This window comes from Miniopterus schreibersii, assembly GCF_964146895.1.
Source record: "Miniopterus schreibersii genome assembly, chromosome: 1".
Lineage (NCBI taxonomy): Eukaryota > Metazoa > Chordata > Mammalia > Chiroptera > Miniopteridae > Miniopterus > Miniopterus schreibersii.
Window position 1 is genome coordinate 160,429,831 of NC_138101.1, and position 18,519 is coordinate 160,448,349.

An 18,519-nucleotide genomic window follows, 5' to 3' on the forward strand; every position below is an offset into this window, starting at 1 on the left:
GCCAGGGCATTTGGACCCCATATCTGAAGCTCCTTCTGCTTTCAAAAAGACTTCCTTCTTGCTGTCCCAACCTCCACTAACAGCCTGATGATGCCCTGGAGGTAATGCAGGGACTGACATCTACTCAACTTTTACCACAGTGAGCAACACACTAGTGTTCTACATCATCCTTGTGGCCACCCTGAGTGGTAGGTACTGTTAGCAACCCCATTTCACAGATGAGAAAACAGAGGCTCAGAGAGCTAAAGCATTTGCCTAAGGTCTACCAGTTCATAATAGCAGAGTCAGGGTGGACTTCCCGGGCAGCCCAGGCCTGGCTCTCCACCACATCACTCAGTTTGGTTAGACATCTTCGGTGGCACCACTGACCACGAGAGAAAGCCTCAATGTCCTGCCTGATATTTAAGGCATCCGAGGCTCTGCACTGGCTACTCCATGCTGCCTCTCCAGCCTCACTGCCCATCACTTGCTTGTACCTGCCCCATATACCCCGAGTGCTATTACCATGCCCAAGACGATGCTTCAATTCCATCCTTTGCTCCGGTCCTTCCCTTTGCCTAGAATGCCTCGCCTACTCTTCACACTTTTAGAGCCTATCCCCCCACCCCTGCCTCCTTCTGCTCCCTTACTTTTCAATGAAACGTCCTGTGACCTTGTGCTCTAACCTCCTCAGCGCTGACGAGTGTGTGCTTCTAGTTGCAGGCTCTTTCTCATATTGTGATGCTGCTCTCCTGTGTGGTGGCCTCCCCGAGAAAATTCAAATCAGTTCTAAGGATCCTGGCATCCCCTATGGTGTCTTGCATCTGCCTGTTTCATTTAAATTTGCTGATGTGAGTTGAAAGAATTGGGGGCCAGTGGTCCTTCCTCTAGAGGCCAACCACCACCACTAGGGACACCTGAGTGCACTCCTCCTACGGGGCTGCTATAGGGTTGGGTCAGGAGGAGAAAGAGACTCAAGGGGGGCCCCAAGGGTAGCCTGAGGGCCAGGAAAGCAGTAGTTCCCCCAGGGTTTGGTCTAAGCTTCTTTGCTTCCCAACCCCCCTCCTGCCCCCAGGCCCCAAACAGGGTGGGGTGATAGAAAAAGCCCAGGCCTGGGGGGTGAGAAACTCTACTTTCAGATCCACCACCCAAGGCTGTGAGCTTAAGCAGGCCACTTCCTGTCTCTGGGCCTCAGCCCCCAACTCTCAGACAGACAGTGGTTGATATTCAAAGCCTTTTCGAGCTCTAGGCTCTGCAGTTGCAAGGTGGTATAACCTCTTGAGCTGGCTGTGGGCCCACTTCCCAATTTCCCACTGCTCTGGGCCCCACATGCAAAGGAAGAACCCACAGGCCTCTGGGCCCAGGCTAGACTGGGCTCTAGGGTAGTACAATCATATCCACACTTTCTTGCTCCTGCCATTCTCCTCCAGCTTCACTTACTTCAACCAAATAATTCACCCACATTCCTGACATCACCTCCAAAGCACACCTGGAGGGAGGGATCACATTCCCATAGGCACCCATGAGCCTGCCACAAGGAGGTAAAACGGCCCTCACCTGTCAAAACAAACCCACCCAGCTCAGTCCACTAGGTAGGCAGCTGTGGGAGAGGCCAACATGCCCCTTCGCATCCCAGGGGATCCATCTGGCCAGAGGTACCTGCTATGGTGCCAACCCGGCAGCTGGTCCTCCAGGTGGGACCCATGTCAATGGGCGAACCCAGCACAGCATGTCCAGGAGCCCCTGCAGGATGAAGGCAGCCTCAGGGACTATGTAGTAAGGTATAAATGACCACAGCTTAGAGTCAGGCAGGTCTGGGTTCAAATCCCAGCTCTGCCACTCACGGTGAAACCTACGCAAAGTCACTGGATCTCTTGGAGCCTTGGTTTCCCATCTGTAAAATGGGACACCACCTACCATGGCATAGAGTTAGTCTGAGGATTCAGAGATGGTCCACATAAGGAGCGGTGCCCGCTGAGATTGCAGAGAGTGGTAGCTATGTCTGTTCACTCCTTTCTGGGATGCAGTGTTGGCAATAGTCATCCCTGGGAACATTTCTGAATCCCTGCTGAATCTCCTGCACATGCCTGAAGAACACGCCTTCACAGATCCACTCCTTCCTCCCTCATCTTCTGTTTCCCTCTTCCCACCCCACTTTACCCCCCGACTCAGAGTGCTAGGGCTGCGAGGGACCCCTGATCATTTAGTCCCCTCATGTTGCAGAGCAAGCCAGAGAGGTCAAGAGACTGCCAAGGCTACTGAGCAAGGAGCAGAGTTCAAGTCTGCGGATTCCTGGCCTTGTGTCCTCTCCAGGTGTCCATGTGGCCTGCTCGTCACGGGGTAAGGCTGCTCAGCTCAGCTGAGCAGGGGCCCGGCATGGGACAAGGAAGCTGCCTAGGAACCTTCACTGCAAATGTCAAGCACTGCCCCAGATTACTCAGGAAATGCTGGGCAGCCTGAGAAAGCAAGCTGCTCGCTGCTGCTCCGTGGACAGGCTTCCATGGTGCTCCAGCTCACTCCCCTCTGGCACACTACAGATGAGACCACAGACAGTCCCTCCCTGCCAGCCTCCAGCGTGACCCAGGCCCAATGGCCAGCTCTGGCCAGCTCACCTTCCACTATATCGGGGCTGACCTGCTCACCACCCGCACCCCAACCTGCAGTTCACTCTGCTCGAATGGCTTCCTGACAAAATGCTTTCACCTACAGGGTCTCAGAGAACAAGGGGGGGTGGGGGGGGGGAGATGGTAGGGGGATGTGCTAGAGCTGGTGCCTATGGGCTTATGACAGCCAATTGTTCAATTTGCAGGAATTTTGTCAGTTGGTTGTTAAAGAACTACATATTATTTTAATATTAAAAATTAAATTATATGAACTTATATTTAAATAAATTCTATTTAAAACTTATTGCTTCCTAATTTTAATTACATTTTAATATCTTCTATGCTCTTGAGGTTAGTTCTACCTTTTATCTCTGTACTGGGGAAATACTACGTAATGGTGTGCTCCTGCTCCTCTTCCCAGCACTAGTCAGTGACATCTCATTGCTACATCAAAACTGGCCATGGTGGGTGTATTTACACTGCAGAAATTGACAGAACTACAAATCAGGACTTGGTTTACTGTCCTCTTTTTTTTTTTTAAGTTTATTTTATTATTTTTATTTTTAATATATCTTTATTGATTTTAGGGAGAGGAAGAGAGAGAGGGAGAGAGAGAGATAGAAACATCAATGATGAGAGAGTCATTGATCGGCTGCCTCCTGCACACCCCTGACTGGGGATCGAGCCCACAACCCGGGCATGTGCCCTGACCGGGAATCGAACCTCGATCTCCTGGATCCTAGGATGCTCAACAGCTGAGCCATGCCCAGCTGGGCTTATTGTGTTCTTAACTGTAGATGTAAGAAGTGCTAGAGAGGATCACTTAATAATGCAGATTAAACTTAAAAGGGTGCTGTGTCTATAGCCATTGTTTTGTAAATAGCAGAGCAAATTGAGGAAGTATATTTTTAAAGAATAGTTTATTGATTTTTAGAGAGGGGGGAAGTATTTTTTTTCAATATGCAGAAAGGATTATCCAGTTCATCAAAGAAGTCACTCATGTCATTTGCAAACTTCCAACACATGCCTTCACTGTTTCATTTTTACCTTACTTGTTAATGTAAACAAAAATATCAACCAACATTCTTGTTAGAACTATACTTATTTATCAACTGCATCCACAGGTTGGCTACTGATGCAAGACTTTGGCAAAAACCAAGGAGAGCATTCAATGAGAATCAATTGGGTCTCTGGAATTTACAATAAAAAGTATTATATATTTTATTATTTGTAAATTGTGTTACAAATCTTTATATCATAAAATTTACAATAATGTGTGTGTGTATGTGTGTGTGTGTACATATATTTGTTTTCCAGAGATCTGGGTGTTACCAGAATACCATCACATAGAACCTCAGTAAGTAGGTTACTGTCTATGTTTTCCAGATGAGAAACTGAGGAATTAAGAACTTAAATAACTTACTCAAGGCCATACACCTAATAAGTGGTGGAGCTAGGGTGAAGCCCAGGTCTTAGTTCAAGGTAGCTGCTCTTTCTGCAACCCTAGCTTCCAGAATCAAGATTCCTTCACTCCCACTGAGATCAGCTGCAGTGGGAGGATTGATGGTGGAGCTGTGAATAGAACTTAAAAAGTACTATTTGAGCCTGGCTGGCGTTGCTCAGTGGTTGAGCATAGACCTATGATCCAGGAGATCGTGTTTCGATTCCCAGTCAGGGCACATGTCCAGTTGTGGGCTCCATCCCCAGTAGGGGGTATGCAGGAAGCAGCTGATCAATGATTCTCTCATCATTGATGTTTCTATCTCTCTCTCTCCCTCTCCCTTCCTCTCTCTGAAATCAATAAAGACATATATATCTTTTTAAAAGTACTATTTGAACATGTGATACTTCAATGGGGGTCAGGCCTAGCCAGGGGCCCAAAGTGGAGCCCGCAGGCATCTGGGAGCAGCAAGAGGCCTCTGAGCACCTAACACTGATGGCAAAAGCAATAAGGACAAAGAGGAGAAGGGCAGTGGATTTTTGTCTTAGGTTCCTCATCTGTAAAATGGGATCATGATCAATCTCCTCCAACCATATCAGCCTTACACAGTGTCCTGACTCCCTGGGAATCTGCACGGCCTGCTAGCTGGAAAATGCCACCTTATTCATTTTCCCTTTTGATGCTTCCATGTCCACCTCCCTTTTTGAATTCTTTTTGGAGGCAAGAGAGAAATAGGGAGAAATGTGGCCTTACAGGGAAGCTAGTTAAAATTCACAGCCAGCACTTGCAAGGAGTTTTAGGGTTTGCAGGGCCCCTTCATAAACAGTTATCTGCCTGGCCCCTCACTCCACTCCTGTGGGATAGGAAGGGAGGGTAGGTTTATCTCCACTCTCAAGGTCAGGAAAGGTCAGAGATGTCACCTCACCAACATTCACAGCAGAGGTGAGACTCAAGTGCAGGCTCAGCCCCCAATCCTCTCCCCTTTCCCCTTCGCCATGTGGCCTCCTGCTGTATCCTTCAGGGATCAGCTGGTTGATTTAATGCTTCCCATTTCAATTCTTTTAATAATGGCTCTCCATTGGTTAATTTTTGCACATTTTGTTCTTTCCTTCAACCATTCAGCTCAGTGTCCTCAGATCACTTGTCCTCAGGTTTTCCTAGGGTGGCCTTGCAAGAGTTGATGAAGCAGCCAGCATGCATTTCTAGGCTCCAGTCTCACAGTCTGATGCAGGCATGAGACAAAGGGGTCCATGGGGTACACTCTGAGGCTGGGGCACAGGCTGAGCTTTGGGTAGGAGGAACTAGAACCAGGTCCAACCCTCAGAACACACTGAGAGGGTAAGGAAATCAGGAAAGACTTGTATAAAAGCTTCTATAGCAAAGCAAAATACTTCAGAGCACACGTGGGTTGCTTGGGTAAGAATGTAAAGGGAAAAAAGCCGAAGAGAAAATCATGAAAACAGTATAGTTCTAAGCACCTGAAAAAACACACACACACACACACACACACACACACACACACACACACACACACACCCTACCTGCTCATAAAAAGTTGGAGAAAATACACCACATGTTAATAATGTTGTTATGGAGTAGAAAGTCTGTGGGTAACTCCTTTGTACATTTCTGTATTTTCTGTGAGTTATTATTTTTCATAATAGCATAAAAGACCATCAACTTAAAACTGTTTTTGGGGTACCTTTGGTTTATCTCTTTCCCACATTGTTATTATCATCCATGTCTCCCATCCATCCCTCCTCTCCCCTCCTGGGAGAACTTTTTTCCTAAGTCGGAAATAGAATCCTGTTTCTCCACTAATTAAAGGTCTTCTATCAATTATTGTCCATTAAGTGTGATAATGGTGCTGTGGGTTGTTAGGAGACAGACCTTAATCTTGGGAGATACATATAGAAGTGTTTAGAGCGAAGTGTCAGGATGGCTACAGTTTTCTTTCAAATGATACCAAAAGTCTAAAAACTCAGCTATATGTGCATATATATAATACATCTCTCTTTTATTCTTTAAAGACAGAAAGCAGTAAAGCAAGTGTCACCAAACGTTGAGTTTAGGGGGATGGTGTCCCCTGTATTCTTCTCTAATATCTTCAAATGTTTTGAAATGTTTTCGTAATAAAAAGTTTTGAGGGAAAAAGCCTTCCATGACTGTGCTGCGTATATAAACTCCTTGGTCTGCCCTGAACCTTTACACTCTCACTCTAACCTACCTGACAGTTAAATCTCTGCCAAGTCTCACCTCCACTCCATGCCCCCAGGCATTAGTGTGGAAACAGTCTCATTCTTGTAAATTCTACTTTCAAATGCATGCACATTTTATAGCAATTAATAAAATATAAATTAATTTATTTAAATAGGAGGAATAGCTTATTAGAAAGAAAAGGCAATGTAACCGAGAAATTAACTGTGTAAAGGATATATTTCTACATTTCTAGCACAGTACAGACCTTTGGATTAATTGTGTGTAAAAGGTATGACCCAAAGAAGAAATCTGCAGTTAGAATCTGGTAAAATAAAAGCTGGTGACACTCAGCTTCACTTAATGTTTCCTCACTAAGTTCGAGCCCAAGCCCTGACATTTAATACCTGTGTGATCTTGAACAAGTTACTTAACCTCTGAATCTCAATTGCCTTACGTGCAAAAAGTGGCCAATCCTTGTATCTCAGTGGGTGGCCGTGAAAATCAAATGAGAGGACAGATGTAAGCATGCTATATTCTAGAACGTGCCATATACATTTAAAATATTATTAGTATCATTCTAATGGAAGCTTGAAGAGCAGAATCCATCACATCACGAACACAAAACAGCTCAAAGGATGATCGACGCATAGAAGAATTTGGATTTTTGGAGTATCTTGCTCAGGAATTCAGTCCTTCTAACACTATTTATATAAATCAAAAAGTCCCTTCCAAGTTTTGGGTTCCCAGCTTGCATACAATTTCATTCAACTCTCATGCCTTATTCTTTTCACTTAAAATACTAGTCAGACGTGAGAACTGTCTTCCATTTCTGAATTCTCAAGTTGAATCAGGTTAAGGCTGTGGGGGAGGGTGGGGACACACCCTTACGCAAAAAGGAAACTCCCAACTCCAAAATAAACACAAAACCGCACAAAAATGCCCTTTACGAGCGCTTTATTTGTGCTGGGATTACACAGCAGGGTGAGGCTCCTGGGTGGCACTGAGCCCCATTTCCTGCTAACCCATCCTGTGGAAGGCAAGTCTGAAGGCACATCAGGCGCTTCCTGGTGCTGAGGGGCAGTCAGCCCCGGCGTCCCTTCCATCCCTGTAAACGCAGGGCAACAGCGGCTGCCTTCCCCTACCCACCACGCCAGCAGGCCTTTCGTGGAGAACTTACACCACACACCAGGATGGTATTCACTGTGCTGAGGCAGAGAGCTTACCTCTCGGAAGTGAACGTTTCTTGGGTTAGCTTTTATTTCAGGTGGCCTCCCCACTGAGCCCACTATGGCCATCTCCCAGTAGATGGTGGGCCCTTGCAAAACAGGTACTATATCACATTGATGTTTGTCACTCTACGCTCAGGCATAAAATAATCCCTCAATAAATATTCACATCACTGAATTGAAATCTACCTGCAACCTCTTTTGCTTTTTCCAGGTGACACAAAAGGGCCTTTGCCAGCCATGCATGCATTTGGTCTTACTAAGGCATTCATTCATTCATTTACTTATTTGCTCAACACTGAGTAACTTGTCATGTGTCAGTCACTGTACTAGACACACACAGCAGAAAGTGATTCACGGCAATAAATGTGCTCAGCAATAGTCTGTACAAAGGGCAACGGAAGCAGCGAGGCAGGTTAGTTCTCAGTTAGGCTTTGGGAGGTGGCGGTGATGGGAAAGTCTTCCCAGAGGAAATGGTGTCTCTGCTGGGCCTCAAAGGATGAGCAGGAAGTCCACAGGCAGAGAAAAGGGAGAGCAGCAGCCTCCTGGGTGGGAACAGCATGGACAGAGGAGGAGAGAGGCCAGAACGGTGTCCGTGGTCTTGTTGCCTGGGGCTCGGGTTTTCGAGTGGGAAAGGTGGATGTGGCCAGACTCAAGGCTAAGGCAGCCTAAGAAAGGCCTGAAAGCCATGCTGAGAATGGGGACATTTATCCTATGGGTGATAAGGATCCATCCCAGGTTTCTGGGCAATAGCATGCCAGGATCTGTTTACCAAAACTGCTGGTCAACATTAACTTGTCCAATTATCTGCTTTCTGCCACAAAGCTGAGAGCATGTCGTAAGCAAGGACAGAGCCTCAGCATCCCCAGCACAATGGCTACACAAAGGAGTAGAGGTCATTCATATTCCAAAGGCGGCCCAGAGAGCCGGCCTCCCTCCAGCACCTGGTCCTTCAAGCTGGGAAGTGGGAGTGGAGAACAGGTCCTGGGTAGGAACACAGACACAATGTGGTGGCCATGCCCATGGGGCAGCCTGGCTAGCCTGGCTTCCTTGGTGAGGCAGAGTAAAAGAGTAACAGAATAAAAGAGGAGAGGAAAACAGAGCCCCTCATTGAAAATTAAGACCAGGAATAAAAATGTACTCATCTATGCCCGGCGGGCATGGCCCAGTGGTTGAGCATCGACCTGTGATCCAGGAGATCGTGGTTTGATTCCCAGTCAGGGCACATGGCCGGGTTGTGGGCTCAATCCCCAGTTAGGGGTTGTGTAGAAGGCAGCCAATTAATGACTCATCATTGATGTTTCTATCTCTCTCTCTCCCTCTCCCTTCCTCTCTCTGAAATCAATAAAGACATATTTTTTAAAAATGTACCCATATAAAATGAATTTTATATGGTAGGAAACAACTGGGAACCAAGAAACCCCCTCTACGCTGGATCTTCTCCATAATCTCCTCCCTCCAGCTGGCGGGAAGTCTCAGCGAGGGGCACCCATACGCATATTGTGGCTCCAGGAAGTGTCTACCCAATCATGAGGTCATCTTGCTGAATTCCAGCTACTTATCACTTCCTGAAATTGCCTAGCTGGGTCCAGGCCAAGGGACCCACTGGTCGGGGAGTCAGAAGGCCCAGAGTCCACACAACTCTAAGGATACAAGGCTGGGGTGGGCGTTAGCAGCATCCACACCTTACATGCATCCAGGAGAAACCCAGACTCTCCATATTATGGAAAATGCCCAGACTGAGCCCAGGAGCCAGACAAGATCCTCCACCAGCAGCCCCACCTAGCAACCAATCTCAGCTCTCTACTGGACAATTCTGAACAGCACTAGCAGGCTTTGTTTTCCTAGACTATTGGGGCCCAAAACACTGTAACAAGAGTTGTGTTTTCTTTTCCTCTGTTCTGGGGAGGAAAATACCACCACCAGCTACTATTACAGAGCTGGTATTTGGTATTCAGCACTTCACGCTACTTCTCTCTAACCCTTACAACAACTCTGCCAGGCAGGTATTATTATTTGCATCGAAGCTGAAAAACTGAGGTTCAGTTGTATCCTGGTATTCGGTACAGGGAGACTCAAACCCCAACCTGGCTAACTCCCAGCCAGCCCTCCCCTACCACCACTGAGGGCTGCCACAGAAGCAAACTAAACAGCAGGCGCCCACTGTAGTCATGGGGCCTGCAGGCCTCCACAACTCCTTCCTACCTCCACCAGACCCACTAGAGAACAGACAAAGGAGCCCATTTTGAAGTCGGTCTCCTGGAGCCAGCAAGGACATGAAAACAAGCTAATTGTCCATAGTATCACCAGGAAGGAGGCCCAGGTATAATCCAGGTAGAGCATTTCCTGCTTGGTGTACAACCACACTGAAATCCAAAGGTCTGCCCAGGCCACACCCTCCTTGGTGACCCCCAACTTTTACCCCTTGACACTTAAGTGATGCTCTCTGTAAAACGTCTTCTGTTGGAGGAATTCAATGTATTGAGAGACGATGACAATCGGCATAAGGAGGGGGAACCATGTTGAGGGGACTCCCAACAGGTCACCTCACAATGCAGAACCAGCGCGGGGGTAAGATCCATGTGCCAGAACTGAGCCCGCGCTCTGGTGCAGTCGCTGTGAGAGCTTGGGCATGCCATACCCTCTGCCAGTCCCCTAAACCAGAACTTGGGTGTCATCCTGGACTCTGCTCTCTCCTTCATCTCCCACATTTAACTAGGCACCGATCAATCCTCAGATCAACCTCTAAAATAGGTCTTAAATCTCTCCCCTCCTCGAATTAGTTTGATACTGGCTACATCTCACCTGATTAATGCACTAGCCTCCTTGCTGGGACCCCAGCCTCCAGGCTGCCACCATTCCCTCCATTCTCCTGGTCAGAGGGATCCTTCTGAAACACACACCTGCTTACCTCACCTCCATGCTCACCTGGCCCCCTGTACTCCTCAAGGTAAGGTCCCACCTCCTTGGCTTAGCTCCCACGCCCTCATGTCTGCCTCCTGCTCTCCTGACTTCTTCTCTGGCCATTCAACACATTCACCCTTTGCTTGTACTTCCCTGAATGCATTGTGCTATTTGGGGACCATGTACACTGCTGGCCTCTCTTCCTAAGGAGGCCCTTCCCCTATGATAATGCCTGCCCGTCCTTCAAAACTCAACTCAAAGGCCACCTTCTCCAGGAAGCCCTCCCAAATACCCTAGTCTGACTTAGATGTCCCCTCCTTGAGGCTCCACAGCCCCCCTGCACTTCCCTCTATCACAACACTTAGAGTTGTTGGTCTTTCTTTTCTGCCTCCTGTACTAAGTTCCTTGAAAGAGGAACTAAACCTAGTTGGGGCCTCAGTTGATTCTGTATCTGTACAATACCCCAGGTACCCAGACAGTGCTTAAAATGTGACAAGAATTTCTGGATAGAAAAATGAGTGGGTCTCCTCCTCAGTAAACGGATCCCTCTGATCGTGGTCTAGAGAGCTTTGTGCTCTCTGTAATCCAGGTAGTGTTTCCTGCTTGGTGTATAACCACACTGAGATCCAAAGGTCTGCCCAGGCCACACCCTCCTCAGTGACCCCAGGAGCTCAGTTACTATAGGAACTGATCATTCTACTCTGACCACACTCTTGCTTTATGAAGTCCTGTGTGGTCACAGTGAACTTTCTCGACCTTGAAGAAGTTACCACAAATGATCAGTGGTCCCTAGAAGCAGTTGGATGGCCACAGTATGGGGCGGGGTGGGGGAAGGAGGCCAGTGGTCCTGGGCTCCAAGATTTACAACCTCTGGTCAAGGGATGCTGGAGGCTGTGCTGTGCTGGGTCTGCAGCGCCAGCCAACCTCAGCAGTCCCCTCTGAAGGCTTCTAGTTCTGCCTCCTCAGGAGTTAGCTCTTGCTTAGTAAGTTCAATCTTGCTACATGTGTTTGGTTTCAAGTTTCCTGTCATTGGTCTACTTATTTAAAAATGACACCCCACTCACTCCTGAGAGAGATAAGGTGTTTGTGGTCTGATTAAGAAGCTTCTTGCAGTCCAGCTATGTGAAGAAATTTTAATATGTTAAGTGAAACTGGGGAGGTAGACACTTTCTTTCTCAGGAACTCAGAGTTTTCAACTCTACGATGAGGGAGGAGGGCCACGTGGGCACTGACCCCTCTTGGCAATGCCATCAAAGAGATTGGACCCATTCTTCCTAAATCAATTCTTTTCCCTCACCATCCCCTCACTGACCTTGAGATCAAAGTGAGCAATTTTCTTTGCATGAAGGTAGTTCACTCCGTCCAGGATCTGCTTAATGAAGCTGGTGGCCTCCTCCTCACTCAGTGACTCCTTCTGGGCCAGAAAGTCAAAGAGCTCTCCTCCGGACACTCTGCAAAAAACCAGTGGGAGGGCCCAGTCAGCCCTGTGCTATGAGGCCAGGCCGATGGCTCAGTTTCTGAACCTGACCCCTGAACTCCCTATGTGGCAGAATCCCCTTTCCCACCTCTGTTGCTTTGCCCACCAGCCAGGGGCTGACTTTCCTTCTTTGTGTTGTGTTCTTCCCTTTAGATCACAAGGGCGGGAACCATCCTGAGGGTGTCACCAGAAATGCCTCTGCTAAGGCTCCAGACCCAGGTCCCTGGTTACCCTGGGTGTCACCCCTCCCTCACATGTGACTGAGGTGGCAGAGGACAGAAACAAGTGCTGTGGGATGAAAAAAAGTAACAAATGGGCCAGAAACTGGAGATCTAGGTTCCAAACCAGCCCTGCCACTGACCTTGGACAACTCACCTCCCCCCTCCAGGCAGGCCTCAGTTTCCTCACCAGCATAATGAACAGATTGAACAAGATGGCTCTTAAGCCCCTTTCTTTCATTTTATAAAACATGGCCTTTTCAAAGGTCCCTAATTTAAACATAAAGACTCATTAATTATATTCATCTCTAAAAACTACAAAATACTACTTTTGTCCTCACACTTCACACTCCTGCACCTTACAGTTGATGTGATGGGAATGGAGACCCACAGGGCAAAAAGAATCTCCCCTGTAAATACCAGTTTACAGTTTTATCTGAATTAGGGATTCAGGATGGCCAGGTAAAACAGGAGGTTTTTATTTGCTGAATCTGACACCCCTTCTGGGCTTGGTTGTCCTCCGACAGAGGCTAAGGTATCCAGCCAGCATGTGCTTCTCTGGGGCTGGGACAGAGCCAGGGGTTACCCAGGAAAAGATTTCAGGAAGGGATCCGGGACAGGCAGTCCAGGAACTCAGGATAACCTAGAGGTCTTATGTAAAATGCAGATTCCCAGGTTCCACCACAGACCCTACCAAATTATACTCTCCAGCAGCAGGGCTTTAGAACCTGTATTTTGACAATAACAACAACATAATAGTAATTAACATTCATTGAATACTTGCCCTGTGCATAATGTATACTGTATGTATATCATCTCATTTAATCATCACAATATCCTAGGAGTTAAGTACTATTATTATTGTACTTCACAGTTGAAGAAACAGAGGTTCCAAGAGGTTAAGTGATTTGCCTCAGATCACACAAGCTAGTAAGTGGTTCAAACCCAGGCAGAAGAACTCTCCGCCACTATGTCATACTGAGTGTCCTCGGATGATTCTTGTACAGCCAAAATGGTTTTTATCCCAGTGTCCGGAATCACTCCCTGCCACTGAGTCTGTTCTAAGTAAAGAACATCAAAATCTTCGTTTCTCCTTTCTTTAAAAATGTCTGAAAACACACCTGGACTTACTAATCATTCTTAGCATCATGAAAATAGAATAACAAAACTTGATGTGGTACAATAGGAAGTATACAGCAACACCTATGAAGTATTGCAGCTTAAAAAAATTGAACCTAAATCTGCTTACGCCTCTTGTTCGGTGCTGCCCACCAGAACTTCCTGCAGTGATGGAAATACCCTCTACATATGCTGTCCAATGCAGCAGCCACTAGTCACATGTGGCTACTGAGCATTTGAAATGTGGCTAGTGCAACTGAGGAACTGAATTTTACATTTTATTTGAGTTCATTTTAATTAACAAACCAAAATGATGTAAAATATTTTTCTCTAAACACAACTTGATTGCTTTGGTAGGATCACATTTCACTCTAATGCACTGCTAATGAATTGAGACATGCTATAAGCATAAAATACTTATCCATTGGGTTTGAAGATGCAGTATGGAAAAAAAAGAATGTACAATATCTCGTTAATGATGTTTACATTGATTACATGTTAAGATAATATTTTGTATATATTGGGTTAAATAAAATATTTTATTTTATTTTTTATTGATTTCAGAGAGAGGAAGGGAGAGGGAGAGAGAGAAACATCAATGAGAGAGATTCATTGATCGGCTGCCTCCTGCATGTCCCCGACTGGGGATCAAGCCCGCAACCCGGGCATGTGCCCTGACAGAGAATTGAACCGCGATCTCCTGGATCTTAGGTCAATGCTCAACCGCTGAGCCACGCCAGTAGGGCTAAAATATTATTAAAATTAATTCACCTACTTCTTTTTACTTCTCCTTCATGTGGCTACCAGAAAACCTAAAAGTGCATGTGCAGTTTGTATTATATTTCTAGTGAACAATGTCAATAGGAAGGGTATCTAGTTTAGATCTAACTTCTAGTTTACAGGAAATACTAGAGATAGAGGGACAAGTTCATGCCACGAGGAAGGACCAAGCCAGACCCAGACTGTGAGACAATCAACGGGACAAATGACCTAGTTTTTCCAACAAATCACTGGAATCAAAAAAAAGGGAAGGAGAAATGCTATGAAATAAAACAGAAATAAGAGGCAAAAGAACCAAATGCAGTATGGGGACCTCATTTAGATGTGAATTCAAGTAAAACAACTGTAAAATGATATCTTTGGGTCTCTCGGGGAGTATCACTATTTACTGGAGCATAGATTTACTGGAGCATAGACAGCCTTGGTGGTCCTGAGCCTAACTGGATAATTCTGTTAGGTGTAATAAACACATTTTAAAAAACTGTCATCAGCCCTGGCCAGTGTGTCTCAGGGGTTAGAGTGTCAGCCCGCACACCAAAGGGTTGTGGGCTTACTTCCTGGTCAAAGGCATGTACCTGGGTTGCAGGTTCAATTCCTGGCCGTCAGAGCATATGCAGTAGGCAACCAACTAGTGTCTCTCTCTCTCTGTCTTTCTCCTTCTCTCCCCTTTTTCCTTTCCACTCTCTCTAAAAATCAATGGAAAAAATATCCTCAGGTGAGGATTAACAAAATATTAATTCAAAACCGTCATCAGTTAGAGATACATACTAAAGTATTTACATGTAAAATAACACAATGGCTGAGATTTGCTTTAAAAGGTTTTAAATTTAATATTTTAAATTTAATAATATTAAAATACTAAAATAAACAGTTGGAATAGGGGGAATAGGAGTTTTATATAAAACAAGATTGGCAAAATCTTGCTAACTCATAGCTGGGTGATGGGCATCTGAGGGTTCCTTCCTCTCTCTACTTTTGTATATATGTCTGAAATTCTCTAAAACAGAAGCAAATAACAAACTTCCAGAGAAAGAGTCTCCACATTCTCCCTCGGCCCACCTCCCACATAATGACTATCGCCACATGGAAGTTCTTCCATAACAGATGAGGAAACTGAGGCCCACAGGAGGGGAACTGGCCATGCAAGGTGTCCCAGCAAGGGAATTGATCGTCAGGACCATGTCCAAACCCTGGCCATGTTCTAATGTTGTCTCCATGTACTAGCGTGCAACTGGGACTAGTTGCCCTAACTCTCAGCAATGTCTTTCAGGAATTGGGGGTAACAAGAATGTCTACATGCTGGGCTTGTTCTGACCAGCAAATTAGCCAGTGCACCGAGCAGGTATCTTGGCACAGCAACTGGCACACTACAGCACTCCATCCATGGGGACTTCTGTTATGATGTTATTATTTGTGTTACATGTGGTTAGCACTGGCTCAAGTGGAGGGAGAAGGTGCTAGTGGAATGCAGTGAGACTTGGCTAGAGGAAGCAGAGAATGACAACAGGTGTGACAGGCAAGGAGACAGGACAAGCAAAGGCCCAGAGATGGGGACAAGCATGGGGCATGTATGTGGCATTAAGTCCCTGTGCCCCGGCCAGCTTTGGAAGCGAGGTGTGGGCCTGCTGGAATGCTGCTTCTGCCACTTACTAGCAAGTCACTCTCCACCTCAGTCTTTTCTCATCTGTCAAATGGAGCTAAAATTATCTCCCTTAAGTAGATGGACAAATGTCAGAAGTAAATGTGCCTGCTGAGCTGTGAGCTTCTCAGGGCAGGAGCCACGAATTAGGTATGTCTAGTGTCTACCACATAATAGATGGTGAGTAAATACTTAGAGAAAGAGGGAGGGGACAAAAAAGAGAGAAGGGGGAAGGTGAAAGGGTGAAGAGAGGTGCAATAAGATGGCACGTGCAAGCGTATTGTCTGCAAGAGCTGCAGTATCTCTACTCAGAGTGAGCTGGATGGGGCCCAAAGTGGCTTTCTGGGTGTGTGGAAAGAGGCTGGTGCACTATTTCCCCATGTGTCTTGCGGGTGAGGTCATCCTCTGCCCCACCCCTACCTGGGGCAGGTGCTGGAACCAGAGCACCCTCACAGTTGCTGAAGAGTGTGGGATGACACTGGTGCACTATTTCCCCATGTGTCTCCAGGGTGAGGTCATCCTCTGCCCCACCCCTACCCGGGGCAGGTGCTGGAACTGAAGCAACCTCGAAGTTGCTGAAGGAGTAACCCTGAGTGTGTTCTTCAGGCTCAGGTTCAAAGGGCCAGGACTGTGGCTCCAATCCTTCCCCAATATAGACTCAACCTGCACCCTGACGAGGGGAATATGAGAGTCCCAGAGCCTAGCTTTTCTTCTTGTAAAATGGGAATAAGAAGAAAAAAGAAAAAAAAGTCCAATGGCCCCCTTTGGAAGGGGGTAGTGGGGAGAATTTTGCAAAATTGGACAAGTGCTATGAGGTCCTCAATGAAGTCCTTGAGTAAATACCATGCACTACATCATTGCCAGGGGTTACCATGGTGGATGGCTTGGTTTAGAGTTTATTTAGAGTTTGCCACGTACTTCCTCAAGCGTTCTTTCATTTGAGACTCACATCCACCCTGAGGGGTAGATAGAACTTGTCAGAAAACTGAATCCCTCCAAAGAGAAAGTGACTAGCCCAAGGTCTCACAGCTAATAAGTGGCACAACCACGATTTAGACAGATCTTCTCAGCTCCAGTCCACCATGTTATAAAGCTAGAGCTGCTGATGTGAAAAGGAAAACTCAAAGCCACCCCAAGCACTGGGCACATCCTCTGACCTCCCTGCTCAGCAGCAGCCATGCCCTCATCACCCTGGGCATCATTATCTCTGTCTCCCCAGCTAGATTTTCTTTCCTTCCACAGCACCCTGTGCAAGAGAGACATTCAAGGTAGATGAATAAAAGAACAAAGAAAAAAATTTTAAATATAAACATGACACAGAATAGTCTAGATCATAGAGAAGTGAAGCCTTGGCGTTTGCAAGAGACCTGTATATAGCCCTTGGCAAATTTTCAAATCCATAATGCCCCCTCTCAAACACAGAGGACCCAGCAGCCCTTGCTTTTTAATACTCCCAGGCCCTGCTGGGTCCTGTGAGGCTGTGAGCTTGGCCACAGCTTACCATTTCTACCTTAGATGGAATACTGCATAAATGTAAAAGAATATCATGGTGATGTGGACGGTCCTGTCACCCAAAGCCCCTGATGTGAAGGTGATGTGATGACTTTGGGGGACAGGAGACCGGGTGAGAACATATCTCTTTTGACTAACGAAGGGAATAGCCACAGTGTCCCTTAGACTCTCCCTCATAGACTCAGAAAGGTGGGGGGTTGATGAGCCTGCAGCGTCCTGGACGCCCAGGCTGGGAACATTCATATCAATGCTTGGGTAACTCTTCTCAAGGTTCTGTTCATTTTTCCCCTAACATAGTTTCTCCCCATGGCTTCTCAGCCCCAAGACCTCCTCCCTGGAGCCATTCCCCACCTCCCTTCCAAGCTTCTCTCCTCTTATATCCCAAATCTGTTTAGTTTAAAGATGAAAAGCAAAACCTAACAGCCTGGGCCTCCTCTGCTCTCCCTCCAGAGTCCCCAGGACCAGTCCCATTCCTGCTAATCTGACCTTTGCCTCCTTCCTCCCTGCAGGTTGGTCTCCCTGCTAGAAACACTTTTCAGAACTCTTGGGAATGTGTTTTCAAACGACCTGTAGTCAGTGATTTGAAGAATGCTGACCCATCCGTCGGGGCCGAAGAAGCTGGACTCGATTTGGGGAACTGGGAAGCACTGCCTCGCCTTGGAGCCCTCTGCCAGGCCGTTCTCCAGTATGCAACTGCCAGGGTCCCGCTTTCCACTCGCTTAGAGTCAAGGAGGCCCCAGAGCGGTCAGGGCCCTGGGATGGGAGACCCGCCCAGTCCTCCCAGGGCAGACGTTTTTCAGAGCAAGCTTCACATGTGACATGAGTTAATTTCTTGAGCTTTTGAAAATATTCTTTACATCATACAGAAATCAATTTATATGGACAACTAAATCCTTCCCAGTCTGGCCTTCAACAGCCCTGACCAGAGGCAGCTGCCTCTAAGGTGGTCACGTGTGAGGTAATAACAGCTGAAAGGGACTTAAATCAGGACTGGGCATGTCCTTTAGCAGAAATCAGGAGGAAGCCCACAGCAGAAGACAGGAGCTGAGAGGGGCAGTGGTATCAGCATAGTCCCATCCACAAAACCTGCAAATTGCAACTGAGCAGGTGGGCACTAATACCCACATTTAATTATTGGGCAAACCCACTAACCTATTAGGGCACAGTGAGGACTAACTAGGAGGCCAAAGGCTCCTGATCAGCCTAACAGGAGTCACCAAGTTCAAACACAAAAGCCCATGGAAAGCCCTTCTCTCCCAGGAGGTCCTCCCTCTCATTCCCTGGTCATGCATGGTTTAGGCAGTCAGCAATCCTAGCACTCCATGCACAGACACCCTGAGAGCAGTGAAGCAGCTGGAATGTAAAGGAGGAGACAGAGAAACTAGGAACAGACAGAATTCAACGAACATAGCAGCTCAAGCA

At 46.8% G+C, this 18,519-nt stretch overlaps 1 protein-coding gene across 3 annotated transcripts in view; it reads right to left on the reverse strand.

Annotated features, from left to right (window-relative positions):
• DAPK2 (death associated protein kinase 2) overlaps window positions 1–18,519 on the reverse strand; it is a 116,981-nt gene that overhangs the window by 32,943 nt on the left and 65,519 nt on the right. For all 3 annotated transcript variants that reach the window (XM_081121577.1, XM_081121576.1, XM_081121578.1), the window contains exon 4: window positions 11,665–11,803. Coding sequence is in view for 2 of the 3 variants with exons in the window: in XM_081121576.1 (XP_080977702.1) it covers window positions 11,665–11,803 (139 nt within the window). In the remaining variant the exon portion in view is untranslated. The remainder of the gene's footprint in view (window positions 1–11,664; window positions 11,804–18,519) is intronic.